General features: G+C 44.1%; 1 protein-coding gene across 3 annotated transcripts in view; it reads right to left on the reverse strand.

Moving 5' to 3' along the window:
• Window positions 1-18031, reverse strand: part of VPS13D (vacuolar protein sorting 13 homolog D) — a 244991-nt gene that overhangs the window by 52652 nt on the left and 174308 nt on the right. For all 3 annotated transcript variants that reach the window (XM_060141400.1, XM_060141399.1, XM_060141398.1), the window contains one exon: window positions 1128-1260. In XM_060141400.1, the coding sequence (XP_059997383.1) occupies window positions 1128-1260 (133 nt within the window). The remainder of the gene's footprint in view (window positions 1-1127; window positions 1261-18031) is intronic.

Genomic DNA, 18031 nt, shown 5'->3' on the forward strand with positions numbered 1-18031 from the left:
GATAAACAAAAACTAAGAAAAACATGATTTTTTTATTATGTCTATTCCTTCTTTTTTCCTCCAAATGCAGACAATCAAGACTTGATTAACCTTGATATAACTTCTGATAGCTTCAGACTAGTCCTAAGAATCTGGTACCAACAGTTTAGTTTACAACCATTACTAAGCATGAGCTATACGCCAGGCATCACGTGAGGCTCTGCCCAAGTACAAACGTGACTAGAGGTGGTCTTTATGCTCTCCTGGCCCTCGCAGCCCATCAGGAAAGCAAGACACACAGAGCTAGCTACATACACAACCCAGACTGCCTTGTGTGCTCAAATCATCATCGATTCTAACTGCTGACAGTGGAGCTGGGCAAACGTCATCTGAGTTGAGACTTGTAGGTGGAGTAGGATTATGAAAGGCAAGGAAGTGAGGCACAGAAGGGGAGGGTAGAAGAAACATGAGTGATCAATGACTTGGAGGCACGTCTGCGGAGCAGGACATGGCTCTGGGTGGCTGAAATATAGTGTGGCTGGGGGACAGTGGAGGGAAGAGCTGGCTGGGTTTACTTTCCTAGGGGCCTTCAACGCCATGCTGAGAAGTTGTTGATGCAACAAAAGGCAAATGAGTCAGACTGAAACATTAAAAATCAGAATTCAAACAAATTCAGAGACTTAACAGGCTCATGCCATCTCCTACATCTCTTGGGCACAAGGATGTATAATCCCTGTGAATGTGCATTTATACAAGACTCAAAAACGTCGGGGCCACAAACCTGGCAGCCAGTTTCACATTTTGCTTTCTCTGGAAGGAATAATCCGTAAGCAGAAGGGAAGTCTGGAAGCAGCAGTCCTATATTCTAAAAAGGAGTTCCGATCTTTATACCTTAGGACACTTCGGGGACAGAAGCCAGAGAACAGGAAGGAACTGCAATGTGCACAACATTTTGAAAATGAATGAAGAGTTCTCACAGGCTGTAACATTTCAACCCAGGGAGGACAGAACAAGAGAGCTTGGAGGGCTTTCAGGCACACCCAGATACCAAGCTAGGGTTTCCTCTTGCAATTGGATGGGCAAAAGGCACCTCCGAGGACCTGGGGCAGAAGAGCCACTCTTCTGCGGCCTGATATCACATGACTCACCGTGAGCCAGGCCGTGGATGCCAGCTACAAGGTGTTCACCACTCGTGGCCGCGTGGTATCTGATGTACTCCCGCTCCGACTGATGGCGATTGTCCATCGTTTTCCCTAAGCCATCTGACAACGTCCCCGCAAACTGGAATGAATACAAAACAGGAGGAAAAGACTTTTTACTGTTTTAATTATTTTAAATAAATACCTTCCCTTGCTCTTAGCCGGGAGTCAGTAAATACTGAATGAGAGAGAGATTAATTGCTGAATTACATATACTGTGTGTCCCGGAAGAGTGGTTTTCAAGCACTGGACACAAAACCAATTGTGGGACATTTACACAGGTGGACACAAGGCTTGCAAACAACTACTAAAAGTCCATAATGACATTTACCTTTCACAGTCCTATTGCAAACTTACTGAAAAATTAAAGGTATAACAAAATGGCCTCAGGGAGGAGAGGCGAGCTTTGGGATTCTATAACGGTAAGGACAGAGGTTCTTTGCCTTAAGAATTAGTGGGATTCAAAATAGAAAAGTGGCCAACTGTTGCTTCAGGATTTGGCATCCACATTTTGAGATGCCTTTTCTTTCACTTATTCAACAGTTACCAAGTGCCTAGGTGCCCAGCTCCATTTGTCAAAAGAAAAACAAAGTCTATGGAAAGGTTAACAGGTTAGGTTACCTTCCATACAAAGTGGCAGACTTGAACCCATGACTTCAGATGCAAAATCCTCCCCCACCAATCAGAGAGAGATTTTATTTATCCTGGCATACTTTAACCAGAGAAGCTGTCTCATCCATCAAAGCTGGATAAAAAGGACATAAAACTCTGTTTTGTCACAAGACAATTTGAAAAGGTTTAAAGTGACAGTTAATAAACCACAGGGTACTTACCCTCATCATTCAGACATAAAAAGGGAAGGATATCAAATATGTAATTAACCTTCTCGAGAAGGATCTACCAAAACAAGTGGTTTAAGTGCCAATGACCCAGGACTAACCTTTTAGAAGACTCACAGGAATGTTATTTAGATACAAAGCTCAGAGGAACGACTCGAGGCAAACAGCCTGCGGCGAGGACCCGGTACACTGGCAGCCTGGCCATCACAAGGCTATTTCATTCTGCTTTGGCAAGGAGGGGCACACAGATCTGCCCTGAAAGCCATCAGTCCTGAGGCTTCTGACACGAGAGACGAGGGAAGGTGAGAGTTCTGGGCACAGAAGAGAGACTAGGGGAAGGAACAGCAGTTCCATGTAAAGTAACGGTTCCTGGAGCAAGACTTGGGAGCTCTCATTCCTTTCCCTCTGACCAAAAGCTTTTATGATCTCAGGCAGTGATCACGGACCTTTCTGGAGATGCAATCCTTATCATTACTTGCTTTTTTGCCTAACCTTCCCTGTCACTCCCTGTTTAATTAGAGAACTGGTTAATGAAAAGTGATTTTACACTTTCCTTTAGGATGGAGACACCATGGGATTCTGTACTAAGTGGGGGATCCCACTTGAGAGCCCCTGTGGGCCACGAGCTCAGGGGTCTGGCCAAACCAGATACTAGTCTCAACCATTCCGTTGGCCACGTGACCCTGGGCCAGGTGCCTGACCGCAGCACCTCCCTCTCGGCATCTGGAGAATGGAGATAGTCCTGACACTGTCATGTGGCTAAAAGAATCAGTGACAGCGGCTCAGGGTAGGAATCTAGTTAGCATTCTTACTGTTATTATTAGTCAGCTACTAGTCCAAGGAGGAACATCCTGCACCATTTGAAGAAAGCCTTTCACAGGTTTAGATTTATGGTCATTTGCACTAGGCTTTAACATAAACAAAACAAAACAAAACAAAACAAAACATAAAACCCTCTCTTTCCAGCAGATAAACACCAGCCTCCAAAGTGAATTTTTGGAGTGGTACCATTTATAAAATTAGAGTGTTGGACTTGGTGGTTTCCAAAGTCCTTTCCAGCTCTGACAGTTTGTGATCTATGATCCAAGTTAGAACGTCTTTATTAAGCACTTACTCTGGGCCCAGCACAGATTTAGGTACTGCTGAGGATACAAATGAATAGCAGCCTTGGACCTATTCTCAAAAATGACAGTCTCGTTAGGAAGATAACAATTCCATACATGAAACAGCTACAAGAACCTGGAACACAAAGTGCACACGCACTTGGGAATCAAGTGAAGAGAGAGAAATGTGACCCTTGTTTTGGAAAGAGTTCCTGCTATGTTCTGGAATTATGTAGACTGCCAGTGGCCCTCATTTAGGGTGTGGACAAAAATGCCTCCCCCTGATATTACAGAAAAGGTGAGAGGGCGGTTCAACTCTTACCTTCCTGGAGAAGAGAGATCTCCCTGGAAGGGATATTAAATTAACGTCCTGTTTACCTGGCAGCCAACTAGGAAGAAGTTAAAAACCTCATAATACTTTTCCCCCCAAGAGAATATGGGGGAATAATCCAGGCAAACTGCCCAGTACCAACCCCTTTCCTATAACTGACCCCGTCCATCAAGAAAACAAGTTCAATATCCAAGGTCTATGAGGGAGCCTAACTGCCAGCTGATTCTGTTGCAGCAGCCCCGGCACCCCAGCACCAACCGGTCTTGGGTGTTTTCTGCACGAAAACACCATATTGACCTCAGGAGGATGGGATAAGATGACCTAAGAGATCACTCGTCCCTCTAAATGCTGGATTCTTCCATGTGCTTCTCAGGGGCCTCACCACTGCCCTGGAAAGGTGCCCACACCTACTCCACCTACTCTAGGGATTCCATTTGAATTACCACCTCTCTATCTATTAAAATATTACTGTGTAAGCCAACTGGGCTTGTCCTTTGTCACTTGTGGGTGGAAGTAAAGGGTACAAAGATATTGTATTAACAGGAAATGACTACAAAAGTCTTCACCCCTAGAAATGTGACGTTGAGAACTCAGAAAACTTGCAATGATGTAGAAAATCCATGATCCGACCAAACCCGTACTGATGAAAGGTTAATAAGATTTTACAGGGAGAGATATTTTATAGGAACTAAACCGAAGCCAGCCAGATGAAGGGTCAGAGGCTGGGCTTCAGGCCAGTCCACTGGGCTTCTGAGTACTGAATCCAGGGCACCACAAAGCTTGTGGCCTTCTCTCACTGTGGGAGCACTGAGTCATCCTTAATTCCATCTCTCATTCCCCACCTCAGTGGGAAAGTAAATCACACCCCGTATCTTATTTCTCCCTCAAAGGGTGAGAACACATGGGCTGTAGGGGGAGGTGATTCCAGTAAGCACTCTTTATGGGTGCCCTCTGGAACTGGTCTTCCCTGAGGCTGGAAGCGTTGTTTCACACATGTCCTTGACTTTGAAAATGATCATCCAAACAGAGCAGAGATTCCCATGAGAGCTACAACATCATGTGGGAGTCGCTGGTGCAGGACAGGCTTCACCACCCACCCCAACTCTGCCTCTGCATTTTAAAAAGAAAAGCCATATGCATTGAAAATCGAGCTCAGGCTGAAACTTTTTCATAGCAGATGCTCCAAATGGGAAATGAAGCCTGGGGGCAGATACTCAAACAAAGGAAAACCAATCCCAGAGGCACTGGAGGGAAAGCTGAAAATCATCAGGATACAAGCAAGTCCAATCCAGCTCTGCACCCAGTCAAACAACTAATCAGTCAAACATGTACGGAACCCTCCTGCGCCCCAGGCTTGTGAAGGAGAAGCATAAATCACAAGTTGTGTCTGCCTCTCTCCTCCAAGAAGATAGGTAAGTGGCATAAGGGAAAGACATTTACACGTGAGCTCGAATTCTGACTGTGACATTTAATAGCTGCGAGATCATGGACAAGTAACTTCGCCTCTGTGAGCCTCTGTTTCCCCATCTTCAAATGGGAATAAGAATAGCCATCTACAAGGATGCCATAAGGATTAGATAAAACGTGCAAAGCACTTAGCACAGAGCCTAATACACGAAGCACTCAAGAAAAACAGTATTGAGTTATCCAAACTTCAATTTCTTCACATGCAAAATGGGTACAATCGGATTCTGCAGGGTTGTTGTGAGGATTAAATGAGGCAGTGAGCACATAAAGCATCTGGCAGGTGTGTCCCCGGTACAGCGGAAGCTGTCAGGGAGGGAAGCGCCAGAGCAGACAGCATGAGCTAGCAATTGGAGGGTGATCTGTAGCTAACTCGTAACTCCACTCAGTGTAAGCTACACCTCAACACCAGAAGGAGCATTTACAGGGACTTAGGTCAATATAGCTCACTTGGTAGCCATTTCAAGTCCACAAAAAACTTAAGGCTGCAAGTGAATACCGTCCTAGCTAAAATGAAAGGTTCTGAAGGAACAGGATGTCCTTCAGAAAACCTGCTATTACCCTTGCAAAAACAACAGTGACTTCCCCCCTTCTTTCACTGAAGGACGCTTTAGCACATGCCACACTTGTGAATTCTGGCCCCAGCCAGAAGTCATTAATTTCTATAAAGCCGTATTTTCAGCAAGGGGGTAAAAATCCCAGAAGTACTTCAAGATGCCCATTCTACTGCGTCGCTGACACACACTACGTGTCAATACCCCACCTTCCAAAAATAACCCCACTGTCTACAGAAATGGAGCCACTACAAATTAGCCTGGGTTTAGAGCCGGGCTCAGAACAGCTGATTTTATAAAACTGAAATTCAAGTAGATGCTGGAATGATGCAAGAGAAAAAATTTACACTGTGTCCCTCTGTTTCGTCCTATCAGTTTTCCTGACCCTTTTAGGAGATTCAGCAAGCATGGGATGCCAAAGATATTTGGCCAGTGTAACAGAAGCCTGGGCTTGAATTTCTCCCCCTGCTCTGGGGTTCTTCTTTCACAGTTATTTACCTAATGGAAATTTTCTCTTTAGTATCCTTGCTCCACTGAGTTACTGCTGATGACAGCATCTTCCTTGTCACCAGGGCCGATGTGACCCACGCAGCACAGGAAAAGGTAGAGAAGTATTAGGAGTTCGTGTGTGAGGGAGAGTCCTTCTTCCAGCGTAAGGCTGTACGGCTGCAGGTCTCAGAGCCGCCATGGGCTGCAACAAGCTATGCTAGAAAGTGGAAACCCAGAACCCCAGCTATACGGTGCCAGAAGGAAGGGCGCCGTGAACTCTGGGGGTGCTGCCATGACGCAGTCAAAAGGCAGGGGCAAAGGAGTCAAGTCCTTACCGCGCGTGCTGTGCAAGCTGGTGAGAGCTGCTTAACTTCCTGGAACCTCAGTTTGGTTCTGAAAAAAACAGTCTAAAGGGCTGCTTTGAAGGGTTAAGGAGATAATGCAAAATGCCTGGCACACAGGAGGTCATCAGTTTTTACAAGTTTCTTACAAGCAGTCTGGAGGCTTAAACTGCAGAGTTGTTTCTGACTCTGCCAGAATGCTAGTAGGAAAACCTCCTTTAAGTCATGTAAGACCTAAGTCGCTTCAAAACTAAGGTCTTCACCACTTCACTCGTGTTGCTAAAACAGCCACCGTTAAAAATGATTCTCGGAGTCTGAGTTTTGCCTTCACATTGAAAAGCCCTTTTGTGATACTTGTGAACAGAGCAGAGTTAAAGGAGAATGTGATCCAACAAGTAGTGGGTATCTGTCACCAACACAAGGCAAACCAAACAGCTAGTCCTCACTCGGCCAAATGGTGGAGGGGGCAGGCTGGGACTGGGGACCGGCATTTAAAACAAACAAGCAAAAAGGCATGGAACAAGTTGAGGTTTGGCAAGAAAGAGGCATTTCTGGACCCCAGATCTCTATCCACTAGAAGTGGGGCAGGTTTGTCTTTTTTCAGTTCTACTTGGTTATGATTATGTATAGCCCTTAAGGCAAAAAGAGAAAGGGGAAGGAATCCAGAAAAGAGACCCTGAATAAGAATAATAAAGACATTTTAAAGCTAGGATTGGCATTCTATTCCAGCTAACATGCCTAAACCAATGACCTTGGGTTTTTTTTTTTTTGGGGGGGGTGCAGAGAGCTCTGGAGATCTAAAAGCCCTCCTACCCTAAGACATACACCATGTTGCTATTTCATGGGTAAACACTTATCAGGCAACAGACACTCCTTTTCAGTTAAGAAACAAAGTTATCCAAAACCACCCAGAATTATCTCAGCACACAAGGTCTGAACATAAAAGCAACAAAGTCAGACCTCAAGACTGGCCTGGTTCTTAACTAGCCCAAGACACACGCCTGCTGAACTGGCAAGTCTCTCTTGATCTTCCTGACCCAGTTGTGAACTCAGATGTTGTTTCAGATTAATCTAGAAGCTCAGAGTGGATTGAAGCACTCTCATAATAGGATTTTGCTTTTCCTTTAAAAAGGATTGGTAGAGTTTGCTAGAAGGCTAAAGCACAGAAATAAAGAGAATACACACGGGTAGCATCAGGAAGACTGATTTTCGACAACAGACAAGTATCATGTCTGTCAAGTCCAATTTTCCCTTTTCTTTTCTACATCAATTATAAAGGATCATGTGGGCAGGACGCATTTCTAAACCCAGCTGTGGACAGGATGGTGTCCCAGCTTTAGCTCTGTATCAGCCAGGCCTCGTCGTAGGCTTCCCCCAAGAAGGGGTAGGGGATCGTGCTGAGGAGCCAGGCACCCACTTATCTACCACTGAAAACCCCTTCAAGCACACGGAGGGAAGCCAGAGGTGGGTTTCCCTACAATTAGTGCTAGTCAAGGGGAATAACCTTCCCACTCCTTGAGACCTCCATCTGCCATGCCAACAAGGTTTTCAATATGCATAAATGGCCCGCACCTCAGTACTGAACCGAGAGACAGACTGACTGAGATGCGGGAAAAATCTCTCCAAGGTGGTCACACCATAATGCCTGATCGGGCAGAATAATTATTTCAACACTAGGAAAGCACACACGCTTTGGGTAGCAAGGATCCGAACTCTGTCACTGATCCCAACTCTGTCACTAGTGTCAGCCGGATGAACATGAGCAAAACACACACTCTCCTTAGGGAACAGTGTCTTCATCTGTGAAACAGGGAGGATGCTATCCACGGAGCTGCTGGGTTAATCCAAAGAGACCTTAGTTTTAAAAGTACTCGGGGAAAAAACACAAAGCAACGTGTAAATGCCAAGGGTTATTACTGCAAATCTTATTCTTTCTTCTAATGCATGCTCCACTCCCCGTTCCTCCCCAACTGAACCCTGCATGTCTCATCCTGTAATATAGGAGTCACCTTATACCCATTCTGGAACAAAGGAAAACATAAAGAAGTCAATTATAAATAGACTAGACTCTCAAAATGCAGAAATTCAGAAACAGAACATTTCACAATAGAAAAGAAGCTCGAGCTTATCTCATTCCCAGTCACAAGGACTTCATTCTTGTAATGTACTTTGTATTTCAAATGAATAGATATATTCTCTTTAATACCAAAAGCTTGGGAAGAAAGGAGAAGGGTGACATCATAGAGGACAATCACAGATGCTAGGCACCAGTATAAGCTGAGCTTCTTACTGAAAAAGTCAGGTGTGTTTCAAGGGTTTGAAATGCCATGATGAGATTTTTTTTAAAAAAGAAATCTGTACCCAACCGGTTTCTTCAAATAAGTGAAGTTTTAAGTGCGTATGAGCAGAATGGGTAAAGGAGAGCTTCCAATTGCTGAAGACCACAGCGTAACTTTTAGAAGAGTAAACACAGGCCAACAATGTTTACTGCATTGTCCTGAGGATGTGGCATCTATGAAATCATTTATTAGTTTAATCCTCACAACAACCCTACGAAGTGGACTCTATTATTATCCAGTTGTACGGAGGAAACTGGAAAGGCCATGGGTGGGGGATGAGTGAAATAGGATAGGGAAATTAAGAGGTACAGGCTTCCAGTTACAAAATAAATGAGTCATGGGAATAAAATGTACAGCTTGGGGAATATAGTCAATGATAATGTAATATCTTTGTGTGGTGACAGATGATAACTAGACTTGAATGTGAGCATTTTGAAATACACAGGAATATCAAATCCCTATGTTGTGTACCAGGAACTGTAAGTCAGTTGCACTTCAACAAACAAAACAAACTTATAGGAAAAGAGATCGGACTTGTGGTTAGCAGAGGCAGAGGTGGGGAGAGGAGGAAGTGGACAAAGGTGGTAAAAAGGTACAAGTTGCAGTTATAAAACACGTTACGTACGAGCGATGTAATGTATATGATTAATATATTTAGCACGGTTCTGTGTTATATACGAAAGTTGAGAGTAAATCCTAAGAGTTCTCATCACAAGGAAAAAACATCTTTCCTTTCTTTTCTTCTATATCTCTATGAGATGATGGATGTTCACTAAATTTACTTGGTAACTATTTCATGATGTACGTAATATTTAAGGCAAATCATTATCCTGTACACCTTAGATGTTTACAGTGCTGTATGTCAATTATATCTCAATAAAACTAGAAGGAAAAAAAAAAAAGAAACTGGAAAGACCATGATCATCTCCAGCAATAGCCTGCTAAGCCGCTAAGTATCCACGTATATTTGATACTGGATAATCTATGGAGAGAACCCAACTGTGATTTCTGTTATTGTCTCCAAGGAAAATTTCCTCCTGAATGCCAGTGAAAATCTTATAGAGACGCCAGGTAGACATCCTTCCTTTCCCAAGCAGTGGTGGCGACAAAGGAAGGAAGCTGACAGAAGTGTAAAAGTTTCCAAAACATGACATGCAAATTCCTGGATAAGAAAGAGGGTCAGGCTCCAGTCCCCCTTCCTGACGAGTACCCCAATTCAGACACCCCACCCCTTTCCATCACCCACACTTTGCCCTAGGCCATGCGGCCTAAAATCCATCTCCCCCTCTCCCCAAAGCTCTCACCCTCACATCTGAAAGAGGCCCCAGACAGAGAGGAGGTTCTGTGGATGCCCACCGCGTGGACCACATTACACCACGCCAGGCCACCGTGCCCGTGCACCATTTGCAGCTGGGGAGAAATACGGAAGCCACGCTGGGCGGGGACTGGGACCAGTGACTGCAAGAGTCCCTGCCTGTGAAGAGGCCTGCTCTTCCTCCCCGCTTCTCACAGAAGGATCTGCTGAAGCAGGTGGAGTGCCAAAGCGGAGAGATTTACTCCGTCAGAGCTGCTGTGGTCAAGCAAATCCAGCTGCTGAGAGGCTGTCGCTCTGGCATGGGCTGCTGTGTGCCAGTAACTGACATGTGGGGACACACATACGAGGGGGTGGGCGACGGGGGAGGGAGAGCTAAGCGGGCTGTGGGGAGAGAGTCAGCAAAGCCCAACCATGCTCCTAGGGGGGTGAGAAGGGCTCCTGCAGCTCGGGCTTCACTCCCCTCCTCTCTACCTCTGCTGCGCTGCTCCTCCCCAAGCCCACCTCCCCCAGTCTGAGCGGAACACAACGTTCAGTGGACACCAAGGTGCTGTTTCTTCCTACTAACTGCACTGCATGGGGGTAGATGGGATGGAGCTAGAGATACAAGGGCCAACTTTTCACGTGTCAGGGAGGTTGTTCAGCAGCAAGTGTGATGGATGCGAGGGAGAAGACAGCAGGCGGGGAACTGGGCTTCAGCACCTGGGAGAACAAGGGAAGGTGAGCCTCTCCTGGGGGGTGGGGGTGTGAACGGAGGCAGTTCAGCGCCAAGGTACTTGAGTCCTAGGTCATTTCTCCTGAGACCTGGCTTGATCCCAGGCTCAAAGAAAGGCCACAGGAAGGTTCTTTTAAAAACAGACTCAAAGGTTCCCACCCTTCAGAAGGACTAAAATTTAAAAACTGCAGTTGGGCTCCTCAGAAGCCTCTGGTATTTGCCTGGGATGTCCCCTGGATTCCTTAGTGGCCTTTTAGTAGGTGTTCCTAACTTTAATATCCTTCAACCCCGCAAAAGATGACCTGGGAGAGAACATTCAGAATTCACACCCATCTACTTCCTGCAGATCTGGTGTTTTAAAATCCTGCTGAATTAGGCATTCCCAGGTTAACAGATTTCAGGTCTAAAAAACAAGTCCTGGAATGAGGAAGAAAACACAATCCACTTAACTCAAAAGGTGCCCTTTCAAAGGTGACTTAATGGACCTATTCTGATGTCTTGTGTTGCTTTTAAAAGAAAACCTTCAATTACTAGGAAGATAGAAAAATAGGGGCTCTGGTTCACTGTACTTTCAACCTAGAAGAAAGCTAATTAACCCTGGTTTGTAAAAAAGATTCACCCATTTTCTTGCCGAAACAGAACTGATTCTTTAGGATGAAGTTTCCTTAAGGATCTCTTATAATTTCAGGAGTTAAGGCTGATATAGTCTCTACCCCCCGACACACATTCCCGTCCACTGACCATCCTTCCCCACGATTCTTCTCTTTAAGCATCAGGCTCTGATCTGTACTGAAGTTAAGTCCCTCTATAAAATTCTTGCTGTTATATACCCCTCACTGCAAATGAAAAGCTCAGAACGTAAGTTCTGCAGGGGAATGCACATGAGGGGAAATCAAAGCACTGGGCACTTGAAAGTAGAAGGATGAAGAAGTATAAATCCTCTCCAGAGAAAAATCATATCAGGCAGAGGCTCTAAAACACTTCTTACACAGCACCCAACATTCAATAAAAACTACCAGACATGGAAGTCAAACAAAAGGACTGAAAACTAAGAAAAAAACCCCAGACAAGATCACTTACTAGGGATCCAGGCATTAGAGTTATTAGACACAGAGTTTAAAATAGAATGATAGCAATGTTCAAAAAATTTATAGAAAGATGGAGAATTTTAGCAGAGAACTCAAATGTTAACAGATGGATGAAACCAGGAGAGTAGACAGAGCACCAAAAAGGATTAGTGAGCTAGAGAGTGAGTCAGCAGAAAATATCCAGATCAAAGCACGAAGAGAAACAAGAGCATAGGAGACTCACGGGACATGGTTTTAAAAGTCCAACTTCCATTTAATTGGAGTCACAGGAGGAAAGAGTGAGAAAGCGGCAGAAGTGCTATCTGAAGTGACACAAGCCAAAAATTTCCCCAAATCTCTACAAATTAAAGACATTTGACAAATCCTAAACAGGAGAACCATATCTAGGCACGTCATCATTAAAAACTAAAGACAAAGAGTCACAGGATAAAAGACATATCACCTTCAGAAGAGCACCAATAATACTGGCAGCAGTTCCAACAGGAATAATGGAGCATCACGGAACGGTATTATTCAGGGGCTGAAAGAAATTTGCCAATCCTGAATTCTAAATTCAGTAAAAATGTCTTTCAAAGAGATAGGTGAAATAAAGATGTTTCTGGGGCGGGGGGGAAGCATTAATGGAGGTAAAGTGTTATAAGGACCTTGTATTATCTGAGAAGGAAAATAAAAAAGACACAAAGATGGGACAAATAAATATTCTATGACTCAGTAACTCTGCTCCTCAGTATATAATGGAGAGACTCTGCACATGTGCTCCAGGAAACATGAACAAGAATGTGAACAGCCACCTTGTTCATAACAGCAAAACACTGGAACAGTCCAAATGTCTTAACAGTAAAGTCAATAAATTGTGACACATCCATACAATGGAATACTATATAGCCATGAAAATGAATGCACTACAGACACACGTCAGCATGGATGTAACGTCAAGCTAAACGTAACGTCAAGCTAAAAAAGAAAGGTCACAAGAGGATATATTTAGTTTGATTTTGTATGTAAGTTCAAAACAGGCAAAGTTGTTTAGTGACACACACAAATATGGTAAAACTACATACAGAAAAGACGTGATTAACACAAAATTTGGGACAGAGGTAATTACCTCAGGGTGTGAAGTGAAGGAAGGAAACGTGATCAGGGAGGTTTCAAAACTACTAATATGTTCTAGTCTATCAATATAATATTCTAGTTTAAGCTGAACAGTAGGTCCTGGTATTCATTTGATAGTTCTTTAAAGTATACATATACTGTATGATACTCTATGTATGACTCTTCCATAATTAAAAAAAAAATTTACGGAACTTGTTTTCTAAACATGCCACCAAAGGCAGAATTCACTTTTTAAAATAAAAATTAACTTCTTTAAAATCATGCCCATATTTGAAATATCACCATATTCAGAGACAGCAAAACCAGAATGTTTGCTAAATTTTGCCACTCGGGCAGGAAAAGTGAAAAAACAGAACGAAACCACCTAAGGAAAAAAATAAAGGTAATTTGGACAGCTATTTATTAGAATCTTGTAGAAAACTTCTCACTGCAATGATGGAGACAAAAGCAGACTGTATAAAGGTCCTTTCTCCATTCAGCACCTTCCTTCCTCCACTAAAAGCAAGGAAAATCTTAGAAATGAACCCCTCAGTAAAAGGACAAGAAGCTGACTAAAAAGAGGTGGAGAGAAATGAGGGCTTGCATATTAACATAATCGAGTCCACCACACGGACTTGAAACTCTTCTCTTCAAACACGTGCTACAAGTTAACATCATATGACTTTAGTTTCACTTCTTAGTTTAGAGCTGAACTGTCCAATAAGGCGACCACATGCCACAGGAGCCCACTGAACACTTAAAATGTGGTCAGTACGAGTTATGATATGGTGTATGTGTGAAATACATACTGGAATTCAAAGAGTTAAGATGAAAAAAAGAATGTAAAACATCTCAATTATTTTTACATATTGATTACAAGTTGAAATGATAATATTTTGGATATAATGGGCTAAATAAAAATATTAAAAATAATTGCATCTGTTTCTTTTTACTTTTTTAATGGGACTTCTAGAACAGTTTCAATTACAAGTGTGGCTCACATTATATTTCAATTGGAGAGTGCTGGTTTAGAGGTCTGACTCTAAAAGAAAATGTTTACGGACACAGCTTATGAAATTAAAATTAAACTCAAAAGATACCCAAATCTTAAATTTCAATTATTTCCTAGATAATCAATAATATATTGCAAATAGCTACTATTCACATGGGCAGAAAATAACAGACGAAAGGCATTGGTCTGGATTTAGGAAGAAAGGCCTTTGTTACCCAAGATGGAAATATCTAGTAGAAAGGTGGGTAGAAAGTTAACTACGGGGACGTACCCCCATCAGGTACTACTCTTATCGTTCCCCTGCCCAGCAGGAATGGCTCCAGGTCTACGACTTTTCAACTTCAGGTCAGCCGTCACAGATGCCTCCGCAGCCTTTGAATGGCCTCTCCCTGCATACAAGCCTGCAGGGTTACCACTGCTGTACTCCTTCTGAGTGTAGCTTTATTAGTATGGGTGTCCGACTGTCATGTAAACATGCTGTATCTGTTTTGCTCACAAGGCTACATGGGCTGCAGCATGCTGAAAGGCTTGGAGTGCATGCTCCAATGACAGGGAGCCAGGGAGGTTTGGTCATCTTCGTACCATACCACCAGACAGTGTCTGGAACACTGTTGGAGCAAAATAAAGATTTGCTTTCCATTCTTTTTCAACTCACTAGCACTTAACCCCAGTCCCACTTCACAGAAATGATAGATTCTACTTCACTAAGGGAAAAAAAAAAACCTCTTTCCTTACCCCCCACCCACCTTAAATTGAATAAGTGAGCTATTTCTTAAACCTAGACCCCTTCCTCTGTGCTCTTGTAAGACCCTGTCTTGGATATCACTCAATCAATCCTTTTTTCTCTTGTATCTTCAGTCTTTCTGGCTTCTTCTTCTCAGAATGACAGATACAATTGAATCTGCTCAATCTTAAAAATGCCTTCCTTTAACTTTCCCTTCCACTCAAGTTATTATTCATCCATTTTCTTCCCTCTGTGCCCATATCTCTTAAAAGATACGGCATCACTGTCTCTTTTTCTATTAAATGAAGGCTCTGAAGGCACGTTCCTATAGCAAATAACACAAACCAGGGATCAAAACATATAATGGTGTCCCCTCAATACCCATAAGGCTGGGCATAACTGGAAACAAAGGGGAGCATGTTTAGTAGCAGTTAATGCCTGATTTCTTAGCACCTCTCCCAGACAAGCGGGAGCCCAGGCATGTTCCTGGGCTGCAGGTATAACACGAGCTTAAGGCTGTATCCAAGAGGCAGCATCCAGGGAAGAAAAGAAAAACCATCTACAGTCCAAGGCAAAAGGCGGGAAACAAGGCAGAAAGAACTCCCTGAAATGTATGGAACTCCTACCATGTCTTTTCAGAGGGTGCCTGTGGCTTTGCTGATGGATAGGAATGGGGCCTCTCAGAGGATCTTGAACCTCTAATCCTAACCCTTAACAACTGCTGTAAAGTCTATAAGGGTCAGAGATGCAGGAAAGCAGGACATCATTGCCTTGGATGTTTCTTAATCTTTAGATAAGTGCCTCAACTTCCTATGCTACCAAAAGAAGAATGCCAAATGGACTTAAAATGAACCTCAGAACTTCATGGAACAAGATGAGAAAATAAAATTGGGAGATTGTTTCCCCCCCCACCCAAAAAAAACAAAACAAAACAAAAACCTCACTCTAGGAATCCACTGAAACGAGCGCTTTAAGCTCAAAGGGGAGAGACGCTTGCTGAAAGCACGCTGCTCAAGTCCTAACTGTCTGGTCCACCTCTGCTTCCCCGGGGCGAGGGACAGGGCCAGGCACAGGGTATGGATGCGTACACGACAGTGCAACTAGGGAATGGACAGGTGCTGTTCTCCCTAGTGAACCTGGAATGAACTCACAGGAGCTTTGGGAATAAATGACCAAAAAGACTGCTCACTGGTTTGACTTGAAAGTCCGTATTTTTAAAAACGTGTTCTTTTTCATCTCTTCAGCTCCGTGTGCTAATCGCTTTCCTTATGTTGAGGGGTATCTGGTTTAAAACTTTGCTGAGAAGTTTTCATCTGTTCTACCTATTGAGTGCCAGAGGATACTGAGGAGACTGGGAGATTCTGGCCAAGTATTTCCTTTAAGGCACTGCAGCGCGTTCACACTGCTCTATCTGTGCGCACAATTCACAGAGTCTATGTCTACAGCAGTCACCAGTGAGGCTGAGACATGGAAAGGGAACCAGAGAAGTTCTGGGGTCACACATTTGGGTACATTTTGGCTTCACTTATTGGCTGTGTGATCTCCGGCGACTTCTCAGTGTCCCTTCTGTAAACTGAGATAATGCTGAACTCCCAGGGTCCGTCCGTTCCTTCCCCCTTTCATTTCTTCCCTCCTATCAACAAAAAACGTACTTTGCATCAACTATGTGCCAGGCACTGTTCTAAGCGCTGGGGATGCAGCAGTGAAGAAAAGAGACAAAGCTTGTGGCCCTCTTGGGGTTTATATTCTAGTTGCATAGACAATAAACGATATAAATATACAAAATGCAAGCAGTAATAAATGTTAAGTGAAAAATTTAGCAGGGAGGGAGGATAAGAGGTAGTGATGGGGGGGTTGCAATTTTAGATGAGGGAGGGGCGCTAGGAAGTCTCACTGACAAAGTGACATTTGGATAAAGATGCAGGTGAAAACCATGGGGTTATAGAACATTCTAGGCAGAGAGAATTGCTGGTACAGAGACCCTGAGGCAGAAGTTCTGAGGGACAGCTGAGCAACAGCAAGCAGGTCAGCTCGATGGAGCCAAGTGGGGTGGGGAATGACAAGTGGGTAAAAGGCAAGGTTAGAAAAGTACAGGGGGAGGCAGACCACGTGCCCGTTATAAATCACTGCACAGACTTTAATCTTCTCTGCAGAGTGAAAGGGGAAGCCACAGGAGGGGGCTGAATGGAGGAAGGACCCGATCGGAGTTCCATCTGCTGTACTGAGAGCCGCAGTGAGAAGGGGGGAAGGAAGGGTGGAACAGAACCTGCTACAATAGACAGGGCGGGGCTGAGTGCTGCGATGGATGGCATGGAAGCAGCGGGTGGGAGGGGAAGGTCCACAGGCGGCACAGCTGACGGATGTGCTGAGTCAAGGATGACCCCAAGGTATGTGAGCAACTGGAAGAAAGGAGAATGGAGAAGAAAGGTGAAAATGGTATAAAGTGCCTAGCACTGTTATCGGGCTCACGGGAAATGACCAAATGTTAATTCTTTACATGTAAAACTTTCGGCGCTGATTCAGAGCCCAGGCATCCAAAATGGGGTTAGCAGGCCATCCTAAGCCAGGAAGTGCTTGTAGAGAGAAAAGTCAAATGAGAATATACTCAGCAGCTGGCTCTACGGTACTAACTCCCCAACTGGTTAACTTCCACCAAAAGATGGAACGTGTCTCATTCTCTAATTATCCATCTGTCAGAGATGAGGGGCTGAGATGCCGACCTTCATGCTGTCAATGAATGCTGGACGTAGCACCATGTTTCCCCACCAAACAGAAAGTTTCCATGGAAAAGAGCAATAAACCATGACGTGGTGAGAACACAGGAAAACTGTAAAGAAGCAGCATTCTGTTTTATGTGTAATTTTCTCCAACTCCTATGAAAGTGACTCAGTTCACCGAGTCCAGGACACAAGTGGCAACTCACAAATGCTCACGCTCTGAGTGATGAGGGCAGTGAAACCACCACAGAACAGGCACCAAGGTGAGCCACTCTGAGCCTCTCCAAGGAGAGGAGAGTCCATTCCTGATGGACATTTTATCAGATTTTACTCAAGGAAACTTTTCTTTATCATACTTGCCAAGCCGCCCAACCTAACTTCAATCTTGAGAGTCAAAGACCCAATCTGTCTCCCACCCCGAGAGCCAGGCAGACGCCATCCAGCACCGCAATTTTGGGTGTAGGGAAAACACTGAGGTCCAGAGTTCTAAGAAGTCAACGAGGGACGTATGTAGCCTTAGTCTGAACACTGGTGGAGAAACAGTAGCCATTCCTACCTCAAGATAAATGTCCCTTTGAATCCTACATGAAAAACTAAAATTCCAAATCAACATGTGGACACTGTCATTTGCCTTGAGTGGAAACAGGAAAGGAGGGATTTTCAGAGAAAGATCTAGTGACTGGAGTGGACAGGGGCAGGGTAAGTTTGGGGGAACACATTCCTACATATAATG

The sequence above is a fragment of the Lagenorhynchus albirostris genome, chromosome 2 (assembly GCF_949774975.1).
Source record: "Lagenorhynchus albirostris chromosome 2, mLagAlb1.1, whole genome shotgun sequence".
NCBI lineage: Eukaryota > Metazoa > Chordata > Mammalia > Artiodactyla > Delphinidae > Lagenorhynchus > Lagenorhynchus albirostris.